General features: G+C 39.2%; 3 protein-coding genes and 1 long non-coding RNA gene across 5 annotated transcripts in view; 1 reads left to right on the forward strand and 3 right to left on the reverse strand.

The window, feature by feature from the left end:
* Positions 1 to 362: 362 nt before the first annotated feature.
* Positions 363 to 4,451, reverse strand: LOC102676475 (mitogen-activated protein kinase 15-like). Of its 2 annotated transcripts, XM_006619655.2 has the most exons (11): positions 4,362 to 4,451; positions 3,601 to 3,820; positions 3,368 to 3,498; positions 3,124 to 3,299; positions 2,913 to 3,052; positions 2,620 to 2,812; positions 2,298 to 2,438; positions 2,031 to 2,209; positions 1,810 to 1,938; positions 1,564 to 1,718; positions 363 to 1,087 (listed from the first exon to the last, which is right to left on the reverse strand). In XM_006619655.2, exons 1-11 carry the CDS (start codon positions 4,449 to 4,451, stop codon positions 407 to 409), a joined length of 2,235 nt encoding a protein of 744 aa, XP_006619718.1. In that variant the 3' UTR covers positions 363 to 406. The 2 variants fall into 2 exon arrangements, with proteins under 2 accessions (XP_006619718.1, XP_031368280.1); XM_031512420.1 differs by lacking the exon at positions 4,362 to 4,451 and having other exon boundaries at positions 3,368 to 3,536; positions 3,601 to 3,736.
* A 371-nt stretch (positions 4,452 to 4,822) lies between these two features.
* On the reverse strand, positions 4,823 to 6,514 carry LOC102676336 (death-associated protein 1). The gene is made up of 3 exons (XM_006619654.2): positions 6,318 to 6,514; positions 6,055 to 6,154; positions 4,823 to 5,672 (listed from the first exon to the last, which is right to left on the reverse strand). The coding sequence occupies exons 1-3, from the start codon at positions 6,364 to 6,366 to the stop codon at positions 5,513 to 5,515; spliced, it is 309 nt and encodes a 102-aa protein (XP_006619717.1). The 5' UTR covers positions 6,367 to 6,514; the 3' UTR covers positions 4,823 to 5,512.
* Positions 6,515 to 6,663: 149 nt separating this feature from the next.
* Positions 6,664 to 7,984, reverse strand: LOC102676696 (proteasome subunit beta type-5-like). The gene is made up of 5 exons (XM_006619657.2): positions 7,781 to 7,984; positions 7,514 to 7,670; positions 7,210 to 7,422; positions 6,893 to 7,126; positions 6,664 to 6,831 (listed from the first exon to the last, which is right to left on the reverse strand). Exons 1-5 carry the CDS (start codon positions 7,922 to 7,924, stop codon positions 6,731 to 6,733), a joined length of 849 nt encoding a protein of 282 aa, XP_006619720.1. The 5' UTR covers positions 7,925 to 7,984; the 3' UTR covers positions 6,664 to 6,730.
* Positions 7,985 to 8,011: 27 nt separating this feature from the next.
* Positions 8,012 to 16,138, forward strand: part of LOC116186110 — a 48,972-nt gene continuing 40,845 nt past the window's right edge. The window contains exons 1-2 of the long non-coding RNA XR_004151054.1: positions 8,012 to 8,180; positions 8,426 to 8,534. This is a non-coding gene — a long non-coding RNA (uncharacterized LOC116186110). The remainder of the gene's footprint in view (positions 8,181 to 8,425; positions 8,535 to 16,138) is intronic.

The raw sequence follows: 16,138 nt of genomic DNA on the forward strand, positions 1-16,138 counted from the left end.
GAACGTTATTTTTTACCTGAGCCGGGTTCGTAACTTCCGAAAAAAAGAACGGTCGCTCTTTCACCGTGCCAATTCACTTGTTCGTTTCGCCGTTTACTTTTTTATTTTTCATTTATTTATTTATTTATTTTTTTCCCTATTATTATTTACACTCGCGTTCGCTAGAGAAAGAAGAGGGAGGAAAGAAGAAACAATTGTTCCAGAATAATTTAATTCTCAAAACCAAATCATCATCCGTTACGTTGAATCCATTACGAGGATTTCGAAAGGAAGGAATCTGATTCCAATCTTTTACATTCTTTTACATATATATATATTATTATATATATATTATTTTTTTCTTACGAGTAACACTAGAATTATTATTATTAACGTTCTTTTTTTCGGAAGTTGGACCCTGGCCATTTTACCATCTTATAGTCCCGTTTCGTAGATCTTTGTACGCGGACGCCGTTATCACACCGTGACTCTGGGTATAGGATTCTAAGAAAGGGGAGTCCCGTATAGGCGTCAATTTCTTCTCGCTGCCCGTACCGATTTCATCGATAAAATGTTTCGACTGTGTCCCTACGACGTGGCACCGATTCACCGGGCCGTTCCTCGATCGATTATTCCCGTTAACTGTTTGATAATTAATAGACTGATTCAGCTTCTCGATATTGCTAGGGTTACTTCGAAGTATCATCCGGCAATCCGTGTTATTTCTCGTTCGGCAAGGGAACGACTGGGTTTGCTCTTCCACGCGCGATGGTATCGTCTGATTCAAGTAGTTTCGGATAGCTAAATTCTTCACGGTGGGATGGTAAGTATTGTACAAAGATTCGGTGCTGTTGTTTGCGTTATTCTTGTTGTTGACGGTGCTGTGATACTTAAGGTAATAAGAGGGTGTGCTGTCAGGCGTCCTCGCAAAGTACTTCGTCTGCGGCCCCTTCGGATTCTCGTAACCGAACGAAGTCCTCTGCCGATCCTCCTCGCGCCAATTCGTCTCGGACGCGAGTCGATTTGTCGTGCGGATCTGTTTGTTATTCCTTCGCAATTTGTCCCGATTGCTAGATCCTGCTTGATTCGCTCTTTTTCCAGGAGCGCACTGAAATTGTCAAATTGTCAAAAAAAAAAAAAAAAGAAAGAAAAGAAAAGAAAAGAAAAGAAAAAAGAAAAGAAAAGAAAAGAAAAAGAAAAAGAAAAAAAAGAAAGAAAGAAAAATCGATACGGATTAAGAATGCGGTGTCGAATTGTGAATGAAACGTGAAATTACGTGGAAGAGAATCGTATCGGGGACGAAGGTGAATTGAGCGGGTGAAACGAATTTGATACGATTTAATTTCGAGTATGGGAAAGATAACGTGTCGAATTAACGTGCGAGAAGCAGTGATTTGTGACACTGTATAAATAATTACGGTACCTAAATGAATCCCACGCGACACGTAGCCTGTAACGACAGAATCGTCTTTTTACTTTTAAGCGAAGGACGGGAGTTATGCGCAAGTATAAAGAAAGAAGAGACGTAAAGGATTCTTTTTTTTTTTTTTTTTTTTTTTTTAAAGAAATTCTCTGTTCTCTTACCACCACTGGTTGATCGGATTGTATCGAACGTTGAGATTTGGATAATGGTCGGTGTTGTTGATTCAGATATAAACAGCTTTTGGTCGTGCTCGGTGTCAAATTAGTCAGATTGCCGTTCACAAAGTTGTGCGTGTACTGAGTTGCCACATTTTTAACTGGTGGATATTAAAAAAAAAAAAAAAGAAAAAGATTCGTCAAATTCTTCAATTTTTGTCCAAAGCATCAATTGCTATTAATACCACTTACCAGGTGGTCGAAGATTTTTTGGATTTTGCGTCTGCATCTCCATAGTTATCGATCTCGTCTTCGTAACTCTTTCATCACTAAAAATTTGCGAATGCCGTGTCGTCTTTTTGCTTGGCAGCTGCGAACGTACTGCGTTAAAAGTAAAGAGCACGTTTTCTCACACGTTTCTCCCCTCGATTAATCAATCGGTTCGAACATTAAATCGTTTCTAAACAACGTACCTTCTACGTAAGAGGGCTCGTATGCGTCGCTTCTACCTCTCTCCTTACGTAAATCTTGATATGAGTGTGTAAGATTTTTACCAACAATCGCGTCGCCTTGACCGATAACTGGGTTACTATTACTACTAACTGTTTCCTTCCTGATGTGCTCCGATAATCGCCTGATTCTGGACTTAGACCTGTTAATACGTCCCGATATATCAAGTTTAAATTATAGTAATAATCGTTTATCATCGGTAAAATATCGATATATATATATATACATACATATTCTTATGCTTGCGATGCTTCTCGTCCATCATCGAATAAAGCTTATTTCTGTACTCGTCGACGGAGAGCTGTACATCGTCCCTGAGCAGAGGTACCACGCTCGAACCTCTTTCCGGTTCGTTGCTTCTTCTGTGAAAACTGCGAAACGAATAACGTCGTTAATGGATAGATCAATTTATTTCTCTTTTTCTCTCTTTCTCTATTTTTTTTGCGAGAGAGAGAGAGAGAGAGAGAGAGAGAGAGAGAGAGAGAGAGAGAGAGAGAGAGAGAGAGAGAGAGAGAGAGAAAGAAGAGAGAGAACCAAGAACAACGTACGTACTCGGCCACATAAGGATGTTCCAGAGCCTCTACAGCGGTTAATCTGTGATTAGGATTGAATACTATAAGATTGCTGATGAGGCTCAATGCTTTCTCCGACACCTCTGGCAACAATTCCTTCAACGAGCGTCTCGGTGCATTCGGCGTTTTTTCCAACAAATTGGTGCCGTATCCGGCGCTAACCGAAATCAGATCTGAAGAAAGATCACAGTGGATGGATCGAGTGAGATCGATCGTCGCGCGTCTACATCGTGATATATATATATATATTCAGATTTCATCAGAAGTAATTACCTTCTCTTGTAGGTGGCGGAAGAGTGGCCATTATTCTCTCCACTTGATTTATCGTCGACGAACCAGGAAACAATGGCTTTCCAAGCAGCATTTCGCCGAGAATACATCCGAGCGACCACATATCGATACCCTTCGTGTACCTGAATATGTAACGATAGCCGATCAATTTACGTAAACGTAGCTATGCGCGTGTGTATGCATAACGGGATACCTTTTCGAAGCAACGAGGATTTCCGGTGCCCGGTACCAGCGAGTCGCCACGTAATCCGTGAGCGTAGGATCGCTGGCAGTTTCACCATCTCCTTCGCCTATTTGAGTGACCGACCGTGCCAGTCCAAAATCAGCGATTTTACAATGACAATGAGCATTTAGTAGAACGTTTGATGGCTGGAACGAACGTAAACGTGGCAGTCATTCCGATGGGAATGGAAATCAATTATTGTAGACCGTCTCACCTTCAGGTCTCTGTGTATCACGTTCCCCGAATGAATGTATTTGATCGCCTTAAACAGCTGATACATGATGAACACCTTGTGGAGGTCCTTCAGGATCTTGCCCTTTTTAATCACGTTGTGGAGATCGGTTTCTGGGGAAACGGGCCGAAACGGGTTTCAGGCCAAAAGTCTGAGAATCACCGCGGCATGTGACCTTTTTTTCGTATTTCTTCTTCGGACCGGGTAAAACTCACCCATGTACTCGAACACGAGATAAATGTCCCGGTCGTTGTTCGCCTTGTGAAGACCGATCAATCGTATGATGTTGTCGTGATTGGCGAACGACAGTAAGAACATTATCTCACGGAATGTGCGCTGTGCGTCCGTCTGGTTTCTGAAGGCGTCGAAGATCTTCTTCACCGCTACCGTGTCCTTGTTTTTCTTGTCTATCGCCTTCCATACGATACCGTAAGCCTGCAGGAAGATCGAACATCGAGAACATTGTTTTCCGTCCAAACGCATATATATATTTTACCAAACGTTCCGACAAAATTTACTCCGATTTGTCACGAAACGCAAACGGTGAATACACGTAGTCTTGTCCTTAGACATGACATTCGTGTCGTCGTGATCGTGATTATCATTGCTAACTGCTCGACTATCGATTACTTCCGGTTATATGCTTTTCCGCGATGGACGTACCACGACAACTGTTATCGATAATTCTATACATATGCCACGTTTACTAATTCCTTCAGCCTATTCTTTGTATTACGTGAAAATAATCTTTCTTTTTTTTTCCTTTCTTTCGATCGTACGATGAATGGAAGAATCTTTTCAAATTATTTTGTCACACGCTTTCTAAAATGCTAAATATTTCATATAGAGATCGGAAGAAATGGGAAAAGTAATGTTGGGATAAAAAATTTCAAAATTGTTTGACGTATTACGATTTGAGAAGTTGTGATTGAATACACGTGATTCGTGAAAATAAAGAAAATGAAGAAAAAATTACCCCTTTGCCAAGACGTCGAACGATGTCATAATGTTTGCTGACGTGTGCATCGATCTCCAAAACCTTTTCGTTGGTATTTTTTGACGACATCGCGATTAAAGGTGGAAACGATGAAACTTTACGAACTGATACGGCGATCCGAAGGATTGAGGACGTACGAAAATTTTCAGACGGAAACGGCGTTTAAGGACCGTAACGCATTCACATCTTTACACATCAGGAAGGAAGCTCTACTTGATCAGCTTTTCATTCGACCTTTGACACATCAATGTGGCTATGTTTATAGAATTCATGCCAGTTACTATGACGACAATATTCAATGCTACTCATGGTTACCAACGACATTGCGTGACTATTTGTCCAATGTCTGTAGGGAATAAAAGTAACAAAAAGGAAAATAATAAATACGTTTAATTTTTACGTTTAGAACGTAAATATATATATATATATTTTTTTTCTTCAAGTCTCGTACAAACTGATGTGGCCAACGATTATGAATCTCGTTCGACATTTACGCATTTAATAATTATGCTTATTAAGTAGTGTGATACTTTATCGCAGTGGAAAACTATATAATAAGATGTACACGTTAATGAAATTTCTTATTAACATTTAAAAAAAAAAGTAAGGATAAAATGCACGAAATTAAAAAATATATAGCCTTCGCAATATTACACAACTTGAAATACTGGTCCCGAGAACAATTAAAAACATTTCATTATATAACTTGAGATTAAAAGCACACTATCATGTTACAATCTAATCTAAAAATTGCGCTCGAATGATACATTGCTTCGATAAAATGCAGTAAGTTTGTCTAAATGCCGATACAGGAATCTCGTCGGCGCTGCGTTAAAGATAAATTCTTTTTTTTTTTCTTTTTTTTAATAACAGTAATAAACTCTCGTGAGGTACTCTGTTTCATATCATATGAAATCAAAGCTTCTTGGATGAAGAACAATATGTTTAGAAATTTGCAAATACATAAAGTATCTATATCCCAAGAAACTTTTAAGTACACATATATATAGATATTTATTATCATTCATTCTTTCTTTTTTTTTTCCTTTTTTTTTTATTCAATGGATAAGTATATAGGCTAATGTTTTTTACAATAGCCTATATTTGTATGTAAACAATAAGCACATCATTCACTTCCTTGGCTGGTGAATAATGATGGGACGTGTACAGTGAGCTGGACGTGCATCATGAGTTGGTACAGGTTTTTCATGGAAGACTTGTACGGCTTCTGGAGGAAAATCTGCATTTCCTTTTGCAGGAACTCCACTAATCATCAGAGTTTTAGGTGGACTAAAAAAATTGAAAAAAAAAAAAAAGAAATTTTATTAATCATATTATTAAGAAATCATGAAAAATAATATTATTCTTTCAATTATTTTAATTATTTCAAGATAACATTATTTTTGTTGTTGTATATATATATCCATTTTGTTCGTCCTATATTGCATTTTGACGCGTAATACGGATTGTGACGATTTATCTCAAGTATGGCAGATATTGAATATTAGGCTACGTATATTAGCGACTTTAAATAAATGTTGTCTCAAAAATCATTTATACTTTTATCGGTATTTTCATTTTTTAACGAATAATCATAAATTAAATTGCACAATGATTTCCATTTACATCGAAAAGTGAAATTATTTGTTATCAAAGATTGAAAGATATTTACCTACTCGATGGTTTACTTTCATCCACATCTTTAAGTGGTTTTATTTCCCGATCTTCTTTCGGTGTTTTGTGTTGGGTGATTCTCATTCCGCCTGCTTTTACTGTGAAAAAAAAAAAAAATATAAAATAAATTTTTTTATTGAAAGAAAGTTATATCGTCAGATGGCCTTGAAATATCTAGACAGGTGCATACGACGTCATTCAATGCGTAGTAAACATATTAACCTTTTTCACTTTTGAAAAAAATTATGACGATTTAGTTACCTGCAGGAGGATGTCCACCCTTAAGTTTGCACTCTTCTGGACTTGACATTTAATTACTAATTAACGTTAATTAGTAAGCTAAAATATAATTAAAACACCTATTTTGTTTTACGGTATAACGCCTTGTACTGAGGTACCAATCACACTGGCACGATGGCGGCCGGCGCTGTAACAAGTATATAGATGATAGCAGTGGGGAGAATAATTTTCAAGTGTTTATTTTTTTATCATTTGATAATTTTATTATATCTTTTTTATAGTAAATATTGAGTTTAGAATTTACTTCCAATATTGAAAAATTATATTCATGTCATTTATTGAAATGATGAAATAAATAATTTAAAAATTTTATATTTAAAGGAAAATTTTATTAGAGAAAACATTTGACAAGATATAATAAGCCATATATATTATTAATTAAGCTTCTTTTCTTTTCGTTCTTGATACATATAGTGAAGGTCTTTACAATCTTCGTCAGAAATGTGTACCCATCCCGTTGACTTTATGTGATACACTGTAAAAAATTCATTTTTTTTAATATATCGTGTAATTTTTTTTTCTATGTAATTACATACCTCTTACAATACCACCAGAGTAAGCATCTCTATGAGTGGCATGATAAATCGATCTTTTACCAAGTTCATAAGCCTCTTCGTCGGATAGATCCCAGCGATATCCAGAATCTAATGTACCAAATGCATAAATTGAACCTGATCCTACGCTGAATACTTTTCCTGGTGTACGAGCACCTTCTGAATCAACATAATATAAACTAGGTCCTCTCTTGTCCCATCCAGCAAGCATCATACCTATTGTTTCATTAAATAATAAATATTTCATTATTTTTATTGAATAAATTTATTTAATAATTGACTCAAAAATAGAATCTTACCTATACTTAATCCCATTCCCTTGTAATTATATATCATATTTGATAAAAGTTTGCTGGCTGCTGCAATAGAAATACGTTCTCTATTTCTTAGTTCATATGTACGACATTGTTTTGCTAAAACACGATCCCAATAAACACAATCTGCAGCACCACCAGCTAATGTTCCAAGAAGATAATCATTGATTTCAACGATTTTCTTCATGCTGGATGAACCTACGATAAAAGTATTATAAATTTTTAATATTAAAAAATATAAAAAATATAATATAATATAATATAATATCTGGTATTATAATAAATTTACCGATAAATTGGCCTCCTGTTGCTCGTGAATCAACAGCAAGTACAATTCCACCTTGATATTGAAAACCCAGTGTGGTAGTACCATGATCAAATCTGATCTTTAGATGTTTTCCTGCTTCATCCGGTGCCTCTGCAAAGTGAGCCAATTTTTCTGCTGGCTACACATATCAAAAAATTGATTTAAAAAAAAATGATATAACATGATGTAGCAAATTTAAATTATAAGAATGGTTATGAAAAACGAATACAGATTGTATAATTTACTTACATTTATATATGGTGGCATTGCTAGTTGCGCATTATTTGTAAAATTTTTACTATATCCTTCAATTTCTCGCAAATAATAATCTTCTTCGCGAGAGGTATTAAAATTAACAAACGATTTTAAACCGCAAATTTCAGCAAGCGCCATTTTTGTAATAAGTTGTATGGTGTTGAATGCTTGTCATCTTATTAATTCGTATTTTCACGATAGAGAGCGCATTTGGCGCCATATTCTTTAGCGCCATTTTGCCGCGTAGATTTTAAGTTATTGCGTTTCATGAAGAGGTTTTGTGAGTTTTTTTAGTGAAATAAGTATTTTATACAAAAAAAAAGTGTGATTCAGTTTCATTATGTGTTCAAAAGATATAACGGAATAGATAAAAGTTACATATTAAAGGAGAAATGTAAGTAAAAATTATTTTTAATGAAATTTACATCGTATGGAATAAATTTCAGGTTATGAATAAAAAAAATAGGGTTAGTTTAAGTTTAATTCGTAAATAGAATTTGTATCAAAGTACTACATAAAAATGAATAACATTAACGAATAAAATAATTGTTTTTTCATAAAAAATTTTAAGAATATCTATTGATCAACTATTGTTAATACAGTTTACATATACATACATTCCGTTGCATTTATTTCTAGATTATTCCGACTGATGGCGTTAGTAGTACGTGAATTTGAAACGCAGAGGGGATTATCAGTTTGAATTCTCGCATCTTTTTGAGAAAATCGTGTAAACATCAAGAATTAGGTGAGAATTAAATTTATTTTGATCATTTATTTTCATATATTTTATTAACAAATATATAACATAAGTGTAGTAAATTTTTTTGTATATAATTGTTTTCAATTATATGTGTGGAAAACATAACCGCTGTTCTATCGCGTTCTAAGATTATTTTATAAGCGTAATATTTACTTCTCTCGTATTTCTTTCGTATTCATGAAAAAACTTTTATAATGCAGGACTGATTTATTACTACGGATTATCCGTATCAATAACGATAACGGGTTTCCCGAAAAAAAAAAAAAAAAGAAACCTTCGAACTTTTCGTTCGAATAGAACGCGGCCCGATCGGCGAGTTGACATATCGTTCCACGTGGAGGCGTACTCCACGGTCCATGTATCGCGTGATTTATAACATTAAGATAATCAAAAGCGAGGGCACGTCACATTTTGATACCGTCGGAGCACAAAATATGTTGGTGTTTCGGTAAAACGTTGTTAAATATCGCGTATTATTTTGCTCGTGGGGTCAGCGATATGACGTAGGCGTGATGAAGATGGGATCACGTGTAAGGGGGTAAGGCACATTACCGTATTCACTCATTGGTCTGAACCGTGATCGCACCACCCATATGGTCTACGCACGACGTGTTACAATACGAAATAAGATAATATATTACTGCATATTTTCCTTGCGATTCTCTGTATTAAAGCGGTCGATGTTTGCCTGCCATGGAACAACGATAACGATAACATTCTTCCACATTTTTCTAGTAATATTATCGTCGTTCTGGTCCCTTTCCAAACGCTCATTTAATGCATCGAGGAGAAATCGCGTAATCGGTTTCTCTCTTACAGATCGACTCGATCTTTTAATGGATTTTTCTGTTTCTCGTTGTATGGATCGTAACGTTCTATATAATCGTTTCGTTTATTTACGTTAAATCGAAATTGTTTATTGTATTGTATTTTTTTTATTCTCGCTGTTTATATTATCGGATCTCGCGTTAAATATCGCGTTATACGCACCAGTAAAAAACGGTATCTGAAGATAAGGGACGATAATGATCTTGAATTATACGCGAGACACCATCGAATTCTAATCAGATCTTTGTTCTGCAATATATGTATAATTCAAATCCGAGTTCTGCGTTGATTCTACGAATCAGCTGTGACCGCGGATCAGGTTTCTTCTTTCTAGTATTTTTACTTTTTATTACGGAAACGATTACACGCGAAATTCTTTCAATCTTTATACGGTCACGTGTAATGATTTTGATTGTGGGTTAAGGGCAGACAAGATCGGATTATCCGGAATACTTGGAGCGAGAAAGATAGTCTCGGACGTACTAATTGATACGATTATCGTATGAAAACTTTCCGACAACGTCGAACGATATCCACCATATATTTTTTGCTCGTGTATTTGCTTAGTTTTTTGAGTTTTAATTTCGCTATATTAATGATTTAAATTACATAGATTAATGGAACGAGACACTGGATGTCACACTTTTATAACAGATATTCATACATAATCACATGCTCGTCAAAAATTTATCGGGGAATTGGAACCTCGTTTTCAAAAAATTCGATATAAGGTCAAATAACCGATAGATATTGATGGAATTCCCGAAGACGAAGCTCTACCACCGGATAAAATGTTCGATAACGCGCAAATGCATTTGATGTTCGAATAGAAGAAGCTGACCGTTTTATCGGGTTTTAAGGGTCGTCGAGGTCGATGGTGCGACTCGAAGATTCGATAAAAGTTAAAACTGCTTTCTCATTCTACCGCTTCGTCCGAGTCCTTCGATCGTCATTTTCCTTAATGTTTTCTCACCAAACTTCGTATATATATATATATATATCATATATTTTCATGATTCGATCGATCTCAAAGTTCATGTTGGCGATTTTATTCGTGGAGAAAAAAGGAAAAAAAATTACAGACGTAACATGTGCGTAAGGGATGATAACTTTGACGGGGGAAAATAAACATTAATACGGCCGATGTTGTTGATTCACACATTGATACGGACATTGACGTGGACAAAACATGTTTTCTCCGATGTTATTGCGTATCAATGAATATATTAACGAATGTTCGTTTTTACATCTCATGTTCAATTATCCCTTTTTATTTTTCGAGGATTTGTTGTTCTCCTCTTCACTCTTGCCATTGATTTAATCTTTCTTTCTCTCTCCCTCTCTCTCTCTCTCTCTCTCTCTCTCTCTCTCTCTCAATCTCGATTCACGCGTTGCCGGTTACTGACGAAACTCGCAAATTAAAGTTTCCTACTAAAAAAATCTTAATACTTATCTAAATGAACCGCCGATACAAGTCTCGTTGTCGTGTAATATGGAAGACTCGTGACCGACTGATGATTCACGATGATCAGCGAGCGAAAAGATGCTGGCTGGTTCGTGTCATTGTCGGGGTTCAACGTTCAATTCGTGCAAGGACGCGAGCTTTGCTACCAAGACACGAGTTCACGAGCGCGCGGAAAAGTCAAAGAGAGGCGGCTTATGTTATCGGGAAGCGGTTGAACCGGCTTACGAAAAAATCGGAAAGGTCCTTGGAACCTACACGTGCGGCATATTATTACGCTGTTTCCATCTCCATCTTCTTCAACCGACAATAATTAAGCGCCTGTTCTAAAATTAACAACCATATCTTCGCACTAGGTTAATCTTTTCTCGAAACGAGGAGAGCTATCTGAGGTTAATTTCGAAAAGGCTTCGATCCGTAATTACGAACCGCGAAATAAACTCCCCTAAAAATTACTCTTTCCTCGAGGAAAAAAATTATTGGAAAAAAAATTATTTTTAACTTTGATTCGATGATTGCCTATAAACTGGCAAAAAAAAAAAAAAAAAAAAAAAAAAAAGAAGGGGAAAAGAAAAGGATTCAACAATTACAAATACACGCGAAACATCAATCCTGCAACGTGTAATTTTCACGTGTATATGCGCGCGTGTACGCGCGCGCCATAGAAATCGAAACGCCTGCTTGTTCGTTATCCACTCGCGATTACGAGAGATGGTCTGAGATGGTAATTAAGATGGTTGCATCAGCAACGATGAACATAGGGCAACCCCTCTAACTAAACTCGCCTCGATAACACGTCTCTTCCCGATAACTCTCACGAGGGATACACGAGGCCCCCCGAGACTCGTGCGCGATATAATTCACGAGCCTCTCTCACCGGTTTTCGTGCTCGTGTAGCTGGCGCGGGGAGCGAATGTAATTTTACATCGATCGGTATACGCACTTATTCCGCTCGAGTGACGATTTGACTCGGTAATAATCGCGCGCCGGTAATTACGCAACGGGGTAGAACTCGGCACGATCGTTGAGTAAGAGACGAGGTGAAGGTGAGCAGTTAGCGGCGAGAGTAGCAAGTAGCGGCCGCCAGCGGAGCAAACTGCAGCTGATCGACGATCGGCTACCGTCGGTGGACCAACGACCGCGGTGTTCCATCTCGATCACCGATTTCCCACCTTTCCTTTTCTCTCTCTTTCTCTCTCTCTCTCTCTCTCTTCGTGTCGTGGAAAAAAAGGCGCGACACGTACTCTCCTCCACGTATACATACATGCACGCATACGCGAAAGCGTTAATGCAACCGGCGTAAAACGTTTTCTTCTTTCATCATTTCAGAGGGGCGTTTAGATAATTGAACCGTTTCACCCGTGGAACTCGTGATACAAGTATGCTAATCGAGGTCGCAGAGTCCGTTTTTGTGTCTTTACGCGCGGGAATTATATGAATTATCTTGATCGCAGATTCATTCAGGTGTAGGTGTGATACGCGAAGGAAGAGAATTGAAACTTTTTTTTTTTGTAAGGAGAACTATTAACGTCCGAAGACAGAGATACAACAGAGAGAATGTCCGAGAGCATGATGCAATAACGAATTCGAAGTTGTGTTTTCGCGAACACATTTTTTTCGCGCGGAAAATATTTTCTTCTTCCTCTCCCTTCGTAAAAATTCTTCTGTAAGAAAGAAGAGAAAAGAAATGGGAAAAAATTGAACGCGGCCACGATCGTTATCGATATCTCCATTTATCGAAGGTAGCCGGATCAGGGAATACCTGGAGATCCGAATGTCGAAATCTCGGTTAGCGCTGACTCGTCACACCGGACTCGTATACAAGCGTGCCCACTCGGTGGAACGTGTAGGCACGAGTGGGCCTGATAAAGGTAGGTGTGCGGATATGCATGTAGGGGGTTTTACGAGGAAAACGACAAGAACCGTAACCTACTTCTTCGGGAGCCGTATGCGGGGTAAATCGTCGCGGGGCCGGGTGTTTCTTGGAATTTGTGTAGTCATCAGATACAGAAAAGTGTCCTTCCCGTGTCCCAAATCTTCCATCACCTTGATATCCATCGAGTCAGCGAATTTTAACGCGAATTAATTACAACAATTCGCCAAGTTTACACGGGCTACTTTTATCGAGGAGGACAATCTCTCTCTCTCTCTCTCTAATTAATATTCGTGCCCCTTTTGCCCGAGTAATCCTTACATCTTCTACCACGCTTCCTTCGTTCAGAAATAGGATGTGTCGAGTGAAGGATTAAATTCATTCCTTCTCGCTATAGATCGAAAAGAGAATTTTTATTAACGAGTTGAATTTTATCAAATCAAATTCGCATCCTTCTTTTTCTTTCAACGATCCACAAGGATATAGAAAACCGAGCATAGTCGATTTTGGGCCTCGTTTCTTTTCTTTTTAGAGCTGCACGAGCGCGACGTTTAACATTCCGCGATACTCGATCGGCAAACGCGGTAATTAGACGAGGGGATTTCATCATCGAGCGCCTCCGAGAAATCCAGCACGCGCCATTGACGTCGAAATCCTGATAACTGAAATGTGGAATAACTTGGCGTACTCGCGTTACCATAATGAAAAATCGACGGGCGGGATGCAGGCAGAAGCGACGTAGGGGCGAGAGGAGAGGAGGATATGCGCGCGAGAAGACGACGAACATCTCGAGTGGAAAACAACAATGAAACAACGATCCAGGGGACCCCCTGCGACGGATATCGCGATACTATTGCGTCAGTAGTCCAGTAATAATGCGACCCTAGCATTAGTGCCATGCCGGGGTTATCGATCGTTCCTCCTTTCTTTTTTCTTCTCTTTTTCTTTTTTAACGTCACTCGTGTCTCTTCTTCGCCGCCTCGGTTATGCTGATAAGTACAAGCTGCGCGACCGTATCTTCCTTGGCTCGTGGAATCTCTCGGCGGAACAACAGGAAAGATTTTATCTGACCTTCGCCTTTGCACCCGTTTTTGGACGTTTTTCCATAAAATAAAAATTTTCCCAATCGCTCTCGACCCTTCGAACGATCGAAATAATTATCGTTCACAGCCGAGGAATAATCGGATCCAATCGTGTCCTATGCGCTCGAAACGTGATTTCGATTCGTACCGATCGGTCACGATGACTCGTAGCTGTTTCAGAGAGAAGGGGAAGAAAAAGAGGAAAGAGAGAGAGAGAGAGAAAAAAAAAATTGAAAAAGGTCAAGTAGATAAAGCGTTAGATCGGAGGATTAACGCTTAAATTAGATATATTTCTGCAATAAAGATGCAAAATATTTTCGCGTTATCGGTGGATGCCGATGCTCGTAATATCGTTCGTGGCATCGCTCTCAAGGTGTATATATCGATTAGAAAGGAAACGCGAAGGTGATCGACCGAACACCACTTTCGGTCCCCCCATTTAACGCACGAGCCGACTGGAATCGTCGTTAAAAACGAAAGAATATAATTAACAGATTTAATCTTCTATACGCTAGCTGACCCTTCGACCTCCGGAATAATTCCACTGATCGGAGAGCGTACATCGTAAGCTCCTTAACTTGGCATTCGGTATATTCCATATTTCTACGTAGCTCCCAGGAGATTCTCTCTGTTCTTCCTTCGTCGAAAGGATGGAACTCACTTCTCCTTGTTCCTGTTCTTGTTCTTACGTACAATAATCGGATGACGATGATCGAATCGAAAGATTAGAAGAATCTTCTACAGCGAGATTCGAAATTATAAGAGCAAATTATAAGAGCACGCTTGGGAGGAGAACTATTCTTAGCTTTAAGGACGCACGCAGTTTAGACACGACGGACCTTTTACCTGTCTGGACGCTTACGCTCATTTATGAGTCGTCGTGTCCAATCGTAACGCAGGTTTCCTCGCCTCTGGTTTTCCACTTTGCCAAGTTTTCCTCGAATTAGAGATCGAGGAATCCATCGTCGTCGGTATCCACGTACGCGAGAACCCCTTCCTACCTACTTTGCTTCCTACCTCCTCCCTAAAAAGAAAAAAAAAGAAAAAAGAAAAAAGAAAAAAAAAGGACCTCCTATCGAGTAACTCCTCTCTCCCATCGCGAGTAACTCTCCTTTGTTCTTTTATTATCGACACGGGAAAGTAAGCACAATGAAACAGATGCACCAGGAACACATCGGTCACTCGGTCACTCGTGGTGCACGCGGCTGTGTACGCTAATATTAGCGTGGCAACATGGTAACCGCGCATCGAGCTTATTCCTGGCCTAGCAGCCAGCTGCTTGGCTAGCCAGAGTCAAGGTCACGGCATTACTAGCTACTTGTCGTCAGAAGCAGAGTCGCGGATATCACGCGTGGACCACGTTATAGCGCTGGCCAGCGGCGTCCATCCTTTTTTCCACCTCCGAAACCGGCAACAGCGATCGGGGATGTCGCGAGGCCAAGCTTCTCGAACCGACCTGTCGCGAACGTGTCGCGAGCAAATTTTTCGACGATCAACCGGCCGCCTCTTTCTTCTGCTCTTGTTCTTTTCTCTCTCTCTCTCTCTCTCTCTCCTTTTGTCGGGGAAATCGCACTCGGGACGCGGATTAAAAATAAATCGAGACGAAATTACTTGTACGGTCTTGTGACCAGCCTGTTATCGTCTCGCCAGTTTATATCGAGCGACGTGTTCATGCTCGGTTTCGTCGCGCGTTCGAGTACATCCGCGAGATAGACGTCCCGTTTTGCCATTTTTCCAGATCGCTTCTCTCGAAAAAGTGTCCGAGATAAGGAGGCGGTGGATAAATCTGGTTAACATCGGATCCGCCTCTATTAGATCGCCTCGGTTAGTTCGAAATATTCCATAGTGTCGATGTTTATCGAATCTCTATCCATATTAATTTATTATTCTTCCGACGTGATCGATGATTTCTCCCTTCTCGATTACTTCCCGAGACCCCCCCCCCCAATTTTCGAAAAACTGCGGGAAATCGGTCAGAGTCTAAATACTTTCGCAAATCGCTATAATTAATATAAACGGAACGAAGTTACGGAGAAGAAGTAGAGGTACGCCAATGGATGTGGAATTTTTCGCAAGTGAGGAGATCTCCTATATCCGCTAATTTTCATTTAATCCGTCCACTGGCGAAAAAAAAATAAAAGAGAACTCCGAGAACCGGCGTCCTAAGAGCGGAAGGAAGCGGAGATCGGGCGGGTCGTCGATTCCCTTATCTCGGGGCGGGAGGGTGGCGCGATAGGACGTGGCCACCGACCTTGACCTTGGTGTTTGGAAAGGCGAGAGCGCGGTTCGTGGATTCGGCCGAAGGCGAAGCCAGCCAGCCCGCTTTGGTCGCGCGCTCGCCACG

The sequence above is a fragment of the Apis dorsata genome, unplaced genomic scaffold (genome assembly GCF_000469605.1).
Source record: "Apis dorsata unplaced genomic scaffold, Apis dorsata 1.3 scaffold_429, whole genome shotgun sequence".
Taxonomy (NCBI): Eukaryota; Metazoa; Arthropoda; class Insecta; order Hymenoptera; family Apidae; genus Apis; species Apis dorsata.

Bases quoted from the DNA above. Each gene is read 5' to 3' on its own strand.
- LOC102676696 (XM_006619657.2), bottom strand. From the start codon at position 7,924: ATGGCGCTTGCTGAAATTTGCGGTTTAAAATCGTTTGTTAATTTTAAT. The intron at 7,671-7,780 runs GTAAGTAAATTA...TGATATGTGTAG, and splicing joins CAATGCCACCATATATAAAT to CCAGCAGAAAAATTGGCTCA. The intron at 7,423-7,513 runs GTAAATTTATTA...CTTTTATCGTAG, and splicing joins AACAGGAGGCCAATTTATCG to GTTCATCCAGCATGAAGAAA.
- LOC102676336 (XM_006619654.2), bottom strand. From the start codon at position 6,366: ATGTCAAGTCCAGAAGAGTGCAAACTTAAGGGTGGACATCCTCCTGCA. The intron at 6,155-6,317 runs GTAACTAAATCG...TTTTTTTCACAG, and splicing joins GGGTGGACATCCTCCTGCAG to TAAAAGCAGGCGGAATGAGA. The intron at 5,673-6,054 runs GTAAATATCTTT...CAATTTTTTTAG, and splicing joins GAAAGTAAACCATCGAGTAG to TCCACCTAAAACTCTGATGA.
- LOC102676475 (XM_006619655.2), bottom strand. From the start codon at position 4,451: ATGTCGTCAAAAAATACCAACGAAAAGGTTTTGGAGATCGATGCACAC. The intron at 3,053-3,123 runs GTATCCCGTTAT...TTACATATTCAG, and splicing joins ATCCTCGTTGCTTCGAAAAG to GTACACGAAGGGTATCGATA. The intron at 1,939-2,030 runs GTACGTTGTTTA...CTTTTAACGCAG, and splicing joins CGAGCCCTCTTACGTAGAAG to TACGTTCGCAGCTGCCAAGC.